The sequence below is a fragment of the Solanum stenotomum genome, chromosome 12 (genome assembly GCF_019186545.1).
Source record: "Solanum stenotomum isolate F172 chromosome 12, ASM1918654v1, whole genome shotgun sequence".
In the NCBI taxonomy this organism is placed as follows: domain Eukaryota; kingdom Viridiplantae; phylum Streptophyta; class Magnoliopsida; order Solanales; family Solanaceae; genus Solanum; species Solanum stenotomum.
In genome coordinates, this window is record NC_064293.1 from 17,031,418 (window position 1) to 17,040,963 (window position 9,546).

The 9,546-nt window shown below is 34.3% G+C and overlaps 1 protein-coding gene across 1 annotated transcript; it reads right to left on the reverse strand.

Annotated features, from left to right (window-relative positions):
* Window positions 1–3,815: 3,815 nt before the first annotated feature.
* Window positions 3,816–6,040, reverse strand: LOC125847172 (uncharacterized). Its single transcript, XM_049526855.1, has 3 exons — window positions 5,941–6,040; window positions 4,944–5,552; window positions 3,816–4,366 (listed from the first exon to the last, which is right to left on the reverse strand). Exons 1-3 carry the CDS (start codon window positions 6,038–6,040, stop codon window positions 3,816–3,818), a joined length of 1,260 nt encoding a protein of 419 aa, XP_049382812.1.
* Between the last annotated feature and the right edge of the window lie 3,506 nt (window positions 6,041–9,546).

Genomic DNA, 9,546 nt, shown 5'->3' on the forward strand with positions numbered 1-9,546 from the left:
AATTTTTAATGAATTACAATAAAAACCGACCTCTTGATGTCGGTATTATTTTCTCAATTAGATATAAAAAATACCGACCTCATGAGGTCGGTATTTTATATTAATTTATTTTTACTATTTAATTTTACCGACATACGGAAGTCAGTATTATAATTTTTTTTGTTTTTTATTTTACACAAAACCTATTGAGAAAAAATAAAATATTGTTATTTATTTATTTGTTTAATACCGACAACAAGAGGTCGGAATTTGGTTTTCCCGCTTTCCGCAAACCGACCTCCGGATGTCGCTTTTAAAAGTAATTAGATGAAATAAAAATACCGACCTCCAGATGTCGCTTTAATTAATAGTAATTAGATGAGATAAAAATACCGACCTCATGAGGTCGGTATTTTGATTACATACTATTTAATTTTACTGACATTCAGAAGTCGGTATTATAAAATATTTAATTGAGAAAAAATTCCGACCTCAGGAGGTCGAAATTTTTAATGAATTACAATAAAAACCGACCTCTTGATGTCGGTATTATTTTCTCAATTAAATATAAAAAATACCGACCTCATGAGGTCGGTATTTTATATTAATTTATTTTTACTATTTAAATTTACCGACATACGGAAGTCGGTATTATAATTTTTTTTGTTTTTTATTTTACACAAAACCTATTGAGAAAAATAAAATATTGTTATTTATTTATTTGTTTAATACCGACATCAAGAGGTCGATTTTTATTGTAATTCATTTTTTCCGGGAAAAATTCCGACCTCCAGAGGTCGGAATTTGGTTTTCCTGCTTTATTTTCCATAAAAATCGACTACTTGTAAATACCGACCTCCGGAGGTCAAAAATTACCAACCTCCATTTGAGGTCGGAAATTTTTAGGTCGGTATTCACTGTTTTTTTAGTAGTGAGTATTCAAATATACATCAGTTGTTTAATATTTTACCTCAGCTTTGTTTTTCATCCAGTTTAGTGATTCTAAGTTATTATAATTGCAATGTTAATAACAATATGGAAATTTTACCTATGTGGTGGTAGCCCATTTGGTGTTAATGTATTCAAGTATTCTTCTTGATAGTAATTGTTGGTATCATCTTCCGCCAAGTCAAAGCTGATATATGTTCTTGTTCCCTCGGAAATTGAGTAATCAACATTTCATTTAGATTATCTACATATTCATTTCTACTTGCTAAGATTGATTGGCCTTTCAGTTATATACTTTGACGATCTATAGTTTTGTTGTAACGATGGAAATACTTCCCTTATTAAGCATTCTTCTGGTTTACTATCACCAGTTGGTCATCATTTGTTGGGGCAGTAGTATTAAATTGTCCCGTATTGTGCTTTCTTCGCTGTTTCCAACACGTAGCAAAAACTCACCAAAAATTGGATCTGCTCTTGCTCTCATATTAGATGTTAAATGAATCTTTTCCATTAAAGGCCACAAATATGATCTCACCAGACTTGCATCCACTGTCTCCGTCGTGTTGATTTAGGAACCACCGGTAGTACTTGTCGAAAGTCACCTCCAAATACCATGACTTTTCCACCAAAAAGTGCATTATTATCCATTATGTCACGGAAGCTTCTGTCGACTGTCTCAATTGTGTGTCTCTTAGCCATTGGTGCTTCGTCCCATATTATCAATTTTGCCTGTCTAATTAGCTTAGTGCCGCCACCTTGTTTGGACATATTTTTAATTGTTGTTTCATTTGCTTTTAGAGGTATTTCAAATCTTGAGTGAGTTGTACGGCCTCCCGGTAAAATTGTTGCTGCTGGCGGATGCCAATGTTATCCTACCTCTCGATCTGATATTTGCCAGCAATGCCCAATACAAAAATGTTTTCCAGTTCCACCCGGTCCGTCCACAAAGAATAATCCTGCTATTCCAGAGTTGGCCCTTTGCAATATGGTTTTGAAAGCTTGCGCTTGCTGTGGATTCAACTTTGATTCTAAATCCATATCTTCTGTTGGCACCTTTACCGACATTTCTTCAATTATTTATCGGCATTCATATGTGTCATTTTTATGTAATTCTTGTTTGATTTGTGGGATATCAAATTGTGCAACACTTTTACCGATACTCTCTAAATATGTATTTATACTTTTCAAGGTACTCTGTAGTTGTGCCTCTGGTGAAGTTTCCTGGCATGTTCGAAAGTCTTCCGACATATCGCTGTAATATGTGTCCCATAGACATCTCACATCCAGTGCCGGCTCAATGCTTATAAAAATTAGGCATATGCCTTAGGCCCCCAATTTTAGGGGGCCTCTAATTTTTACTGCGATAAATTATGTGTTAATTGTTTTTATAGAAAAAATTAATCATCTAAAACAAATGTATTTTTTTAAAATGTATTTTTCTTTAAAAATATATATATTAATTTATTCTTCTTAACCTCAATCAAATAGAAGAAATCAAGAAAAATGTTATTTTGTCTTCTTACATTCTCTTCACTAACTCTCGCGTTGTAATTTTCTAGACCCCTTTTATACTATATGTAAGTTAGAGCTCTATCAAAAATATGAATCAATAGTAAAAAATCATGTATTGGATAAAGTGAATTACAAGCCTGTTTAGATTGACTTATTTCATGTATTTTTAAACAAAAAAAAAAGGGGTTTATAAGCAGTTTTGTCAACTTATTACTTATAGAATAATGTTAACAATTTATATAATAATTGCCTCAGCTAAAAGATTTTAGGCCTTTAATTGAAATTTCGCTTTAGGCCTCCAAGTATGTTGAGCCGCCCCTGCTCACATCTACTGGGTTGCAATGAACTAAAATGATTGCAAACAGACTTCAAAGCGCAACGGGCATCTTAAAGATTACAGCCTCACGTAAACATTCAGAAATTCTATCATCAGATTCTAATAAACTTCTTTCCTTAGCTACTTCCTTGAAAGTATCACAATGTATTCCATTAACCGTGAGCAAGTCTTCAAACGATGTCAGACCTCGAACATGATTCAATAATTATCTTTCTTAATACCTTTCACCTTCTCTAGGATTAGTTGTGACATTAAGTAGTGTAGTTAGGTAAAGTTATTGTTTAGCGCATAAATATGACATAATAAAGTATAATTATCTTACCAATATTTATTCTGCCAATCACGGAGCGTGATTTCCTCTTACTCCAAATTTTAGATTGGGAGTTCCGAACATAATGCTTGGGGAATTCTCTGTATAGATAATTTCTAGCATCACTGTCATTCAAGCACAGTTTAAAATACTCAGTACACATAGTTTGTTGTACAAACTGGGAGGCCGCTATATTTTGAAGATTTTGCTTCTTCCAGTAGTACACTACATTTTGAATAATATTTTTATATTAATATTCATCTATTTTGCTGGACAACTGCGTTTTTTGATTATACTATATGAGAAAGGGTTTCAAAATATCTGTTTGTTTGCCGGGTGGATGTAATTGTAGGTTTATAATGGCTGGTTGCATTTCACTTAGAGTAAAATCACAAATTCTCCACATTGCTTCTAGTGGTGACACCCAACGTGCATCTTGGAAGCTGCGTATTTCATCTTTGAATTTTTCTCCATCGTCTGACTCTATGTAAACCGCACATTTATCATGACCCTTATATATATATACTTGTACAGATACTTGATTGCTTTAACACCTGAGCAGACCTCTACATTTATGTGGTAGTTATATCTCTTCAATAAATAAGGATTATAAGGGACAACCCATTGGTTATTCATCTTCATTCATCGAACCTCACTTGTCCTGCCATCGTTTTTCCTGCAATAAATGGGATATCCATCCCTTCCTTGTATTGTTTTATTATTGAATGCTCAGGGATAGTGAAATTTACATTGTCCATCCTTCATGCATGGACTTGATTTTCTCCTTACACCGCAAGGTCCATGTATCATATGTTTGATTACCAATTCATACAATTGTGGCTGCTTGTCCTTAGCGGGCAATTCTGCCAAAATATATTTGTCATACTGATCTGCTGATCTTATTTTATGACCTTCTTTTAATATTAGTAGTAGATGTATATGCGGTAGGCCTCTCTTCTGGAATTCAATCACAAAAACATGTCCTGCTATAGGGCCAAATATTTCTTTCTTGAATATTTGATCTTTCAGGTCTTGCAATTTTTCCCTAAATACTCTGGTCACCATATCTGGCCTATCTTGCACGACTTGTCCCTCATATAGTTCATCTTGAATCTCTGTCCATTTTGGATTACATGTCATGGTGATAAATAGATCCGGCCTTCCAAACTCTTGAACCAAAGCCATAGCATCCATATAGCGTCTTCGCATATCCCTCGGCCCTCCGATGAATGATCCTGGTAGTAAGACCCTTTGGCCAACTTTCTCTCCTCTACATTTGCCTGTCGTCACACTATCAACAATACCCTGTAATATCTCTCTTGTATAATTTGATTGTCCGAATCTATAATATTTAAGTCTTGTGGTTTCCAATTTTATGTACATATCCACTACAAATTGTTGCAGCAATCTCCCACATAGTAGCAATATTGTTTTCGCATCCTTTCGAACTTGTATTTTGTAGCAGTAGTACTCTCTGCAGGAAACACAACCTTTTGTTTCACATCCTACACCTAAAGATAATTAAAGTAAGTTTACTTTGGAGTGTAGTTCCTTGTAAAGTATGTTTGCCATTTTTTCAGTTTCCTATCATTACCATGGCCGCCTCACAACTATATTCTATTACAATATATTACTTTGTCCGTAACTCTGTTAATTTACCACCTTTAGTGTATTCTATTGCATACACTCTAGAACATATTGTTTTAAGTAATTACATATGTGGTTGTTGTTTTGTGCTTGTGGTCTTTGAAAATCTCTACAGATTTGGTTAATAGTTGGAAAATTAATTGTGTTTGTAGTTGTACTATGTTAGGCATGTGAATAACTTAGTTGATGCCATAATGTAAACGTGCTAACCTTGTTCTTCCCTGTTGAAAATCTCTGTTGCAGTGTCATATGATCCAACCCATGTGTTGGCAGTTGTTGTGGCATATGTCGGAATGTTGATATTTGGATTGCGACTTTTCACTACTCCTTGATGCCAACCTCCTTTACCTCTTGGTAGAATCAATGGATATTGTAGAGGATCATAACAACCATAATAATGTTTGACTCGATGTTTGTTCCCTGAATGTTCGTGTACAATAATTTCTCTTTTAAATGGGATATTTAGATTGTTTCCGTCCACCCAAATTGTCGCAACCTGATCTACTGAAGGTTTATTGTACACTCGTTGGTCTAAAGAAGCATTTGCAGCTATGCGTATTTCTAAGTTTTGAAAACTTGAATGGTGTTTTAGTTGCATAAAGAATTGTGCATATGGATTTTGGTTCATTATTTTCCTAATTTTACCCATGAGTTCCTCTGATAATTTTGCATCTTCTAGTATTGACATTCTGTTAACCATTTCATGATCTGTATCGTAGAAGTACAGCTGGAAGTACCGTGGCTTCTCATCCTTTGGGATCAATGATGGTAGATCGTGATATATTTGTCCCTGCGCTTTAAAGTTGTAAACTCTTTTCCCTGAAGATCATGTCAGTCCTTTGTCGAGTTGTACTCCAAATAATGTAAAAGCAAAGATGCTATTATACACTCTTATATGTTTCCGAAAGAAGTTAGCTTCTTCGGACTCATCTGTAAATAATTTGTATAACTCCTCTTCAACTTCATTGGGTGCCAACTTAATATATCCATTTATTTGTGCAGCAAAATGTTTGGGGTTCATATTCAAGCCTCATGGCATGACAGTAGTTGCAATCCGGCTGTTTTTTGCAGCTTAATTATGAGTAAATGTTGTCGACAAGTTCACATTTGTTTCCCCGGAAATCAATTTTTTTAGCATAGCGTAATTCTCTGGTGACTCGACCTTAAAGCCTGTTACTTTGAGAGTAATATATTATTGTCAATTTACCTCCATTATAGTTCTTCTCTGATAAACCTTCATGTAGCCAACTTTTTTTCGGCTTCAACTTTGGTTCGATAACATGTTCATCTTCCAATGGCTTAGTCATATTTTTGCACCCTTCGCAATGCCCTTTCTACATCAGTTAGTATTTTACGTTTATGTCCTATTGAATTATGATGTGAGCATGTTAGTATTGTGTCATTACTAATTGGGCTAATTTGCAATAGTAATGGCTCATTTTTCGGCTTGTAAGTCTGACCTATTGTTTTAGCCTGCTAAATAGATTGGCATTAATTTCATGTTTGATTATCCTCCCTTCGAGTGAATGGTCGCGTTTTTGAATCTTTCAAGTTTGGAAATGCAGCAGTTGTTACTGTCACTGAAATAAATAGTTAAGCATGGAAGTATTAAATTCAATGTATGTTNGTAATGGCTCATTTTTCGGCTTGTAAGTCTGACCTATTGTTTTAGCCTGCTAAATAGATTGGCATTAATTTCATGTTTGATTATCCTCCCTTCGAGTGAATGGTCACGTTTTTGAATCTTTCAAGTTTGGAAATGCAGCAGTTGTTACCGTCACTGAAATAAATAGTTAAGCATGGAAGTAATAAATTCAAGGTTAACACGATATCACATATTTCTGTTAGTTTACACAGTACGATTTAGTGGAAAACACTGTTTCATCGTGATATGGCATCAGAAGAATCTTACTCTCCAGTGATGTACGTATGTGGAACAAAAGATGGTTTTTTAAAAATTCATGCTTTATGATGTGCTATTTTAAGTTCAAGTCTCCAAGGGGGGATGTAATTATTTTTTGAAGTCCCCCCTTATCCACAAGCAGTCATAGAAATGCTTGCTTATTTTAGGGGACATCTTCTTCTGAAGACTTCAACGTAGCCTTTAGTTGTTTTATTTTCATCTTTGTAGTGCTGGTGTGAATCTGTTAAGAGTTTGTCGAGTCCTTTCTAACCATTTACCACATGGAAGCAAGAAGTAGTAATGGTCAGTAGCTTGCTCGGAAACTTAAGAATTATATATTCTTCGAGTACACTGTTACTATGACAGGAGATAGACTGTCGGGTCTGTTTATTTTGTTATCGGCAAGCTATGATGTTCTTATGGATAACTCGAACATGGTTCGTTTAAAGTAGTGAACTTTGGGAGGTTATTAAATTTTTGAACACCCCGGCCCATACATAGTTTACGGGAGGAAATCTTAGCATGAGTGATCGTTTTGTTTCCTCGATGGTCCAAGACACTATTTTGTTTTAAAAAATAATTTAATCCCAAGACGTGCATGTCAAATCAGACATTATTGGGACATGTTCACAGGGACAGTTGAGTAGTAAGATGTTGCACAAATAGTGCATGTCAATTAAGTGGTACTTACAATTTGTTGTTTGGAGCGGCTGTTCTCCCCAGCAAATCTGAAAGTCGTGCGTTCGGAAAATACGGACAGATGATTGTGCAATGGGTAACGACAATAATCTTTCTAGAAAGGAATGATGTGATAGCCACAATCTGTAGTGGGTGAAAGTCTGGTTATGTGTAGTCGATTCTCTTTTGTAATAGTCCCAAAATATTTTGTCAAATTGAATGACTGCTTAGCTTTTTGTTTGAGGATCGTGCTATTCCTTTTTGAAGGTATCCTCGGCGAACACAGAAATTTCAATAGGTAGTGTGAATAGTAACCGAATATGGCACCATTTGGCAATTTTTCTGCGTGTTCCAAAGAAACAAAGCCTTCAGAGAAGTTGTGTGTTGAAACAACATGGCCAAATGACATTGAATGGGAAATTCTTATTTATTGTGTTACTATTCCATGGAATGAAAGAAACATTTCATTAGCAATAACATTCAAAGCAAGTTTCAAAGCTGCAATAAAAATAAAAACAAAAGATCATATAGGATATGCATAAGCTATAGGGATGGATAAGTGATATCTCACTTCTTTCTGAGCTACAGCCCCTTCCAGGCCTCCCATCATGCACATTTGTACAGTTTGACTCCAACAGTACTTTGAACTTTATCTAGACAATTCAGTGCTCTGACATTAATATATCAAATATATGCACAAACTCTTTCTTTGAGATGCTCGACATCAAACCAAATTCAGTTTTCTAAGTAAGAAAAAAGCTTTCATACTTAAATGGATCAATGGTTGTTTATCCCACACACCTGCTTTAGATCATGGTGATCATCACTGTCATTAAATTGATATCTGCATCAAGTCCTCTAAATTTAATTGCAGCACGATATATGCCCTTAAATTAATATGAAAATCTAACACCATACAATCCAATTTCAGCTAATTAAATAGTATCATTATAACTTCACTAATGAAATTCAAAATCTAATCACTATGGTGTTCCTAGCAGCACCGTGTGCAGTGTTAAATCCTCCTATAACACTCAAATTCTCGTTAAAAAATGTCCAACTGAAGCTTGCAGTTACTTAGAAACAATTCATGAATGAAGTATGAGAGAACTTTAAATCAACAGAGCAGTTGTATATTAAAAAACATATTTGCTTACCCAAGTAAACTTGTTTCAGCAATCCCTGCATGATATATATTTCATTGAAACTTTAGTTACTTTCAAGCTATAACTTCATATAATTCTCGGTATTTCAATAGAACAATAGTTTCTCTGTGAATTAAGAAATTATATGTCGTTCAATACTGATTATTTGTGGAGACATAAGGGACTCTTACTCATGTGTGAAATGTTCAATGTATGACATGATAAAGTTGGAAAAGTACACTTTAAGGGAGAAGATTGAGATCAAAGGACCTCTTCTCCTTTGTGATGCTCAAGTTGTTCCATCACAACTAATAACTCCTTAAGTGAGTGTGGCATCGTCCACATGTATACTGAAATAAGTGTAAAAGATCATGTTCCAAAGCTATGAGCTACCTAAAAGTGAAAAGACAGTGGATCGCTTCCTTCGTAATCTTCTCCCTACATGCAACTCCTATTGTTTAAGTTAGAACCTTCTATTGTAGATTACCTTCTGCAAAAAAATATTGTAATCAAGCAGATAATGCAACTTCAACAAAACGATTGTGTTAAACATGTCACAATATATACATGCAGAAATAAATAATCTTTAGCAATAACACCTACAAAGACGTTTGCAAGTCAAACCAAAAACAAAAAGAAAGAAAAACAGAATTCTATACTTTTTTTGTCTGAGAATTAAAAATAGACCTCTATACTTGAAAGCATATAGCAGTAAACAAACCTATATACTCTTCTTGTCTGAGAATTTAAAACAGACCTATATACTTGAGAGCAAATATCAGATCACATAATATCTTAAGGTGTTTCTTTTTCTTCAGAATATTTTATAGGCAACATAATAAGTGTTCCTTATAGAAATGGAAAAATAAAATGCACCTTGTGCATTATAAGTTAATTTTTCATACAACATCTTAATCTCCCAAAAGTGAGTTAACCAATAAAGATATCTACCAAGGCATAGCCTATATTGTTAATAGCAAAATGATATGAGGACTCCTCCTTCACATCATAAGAACAAGAATTTACAAAAATATGTTTACAACATCACTATTCTAACCATTATATCCAAGCTTAAGTGTTTTTTTTT

Bases quoted from the DNA above. Each gene is read 5' to 3' on its own strand.
- LOC125847172 (XM_049526855.1), bottom strand. From the start codon at position 6,040: ATGACTAAGCCATTGGAAGATGAACATGTTATCGAACCAAAGTTGAAG. The intron at 5,553-5,940 runs GTAAATTGACAA...CATGATCTTCAG, and splicing joins AGAGAAGAACTATAATGGAG to GGAAAAGAGTTTACAACTTT. The intron at 4,367-4,943 runs GTTAGCACGTTT...GTGTGACGACAG, and splicing joins TTTCAACAGGGAAGAACAAG to GCAAATGTAGAGGAGAGAAA.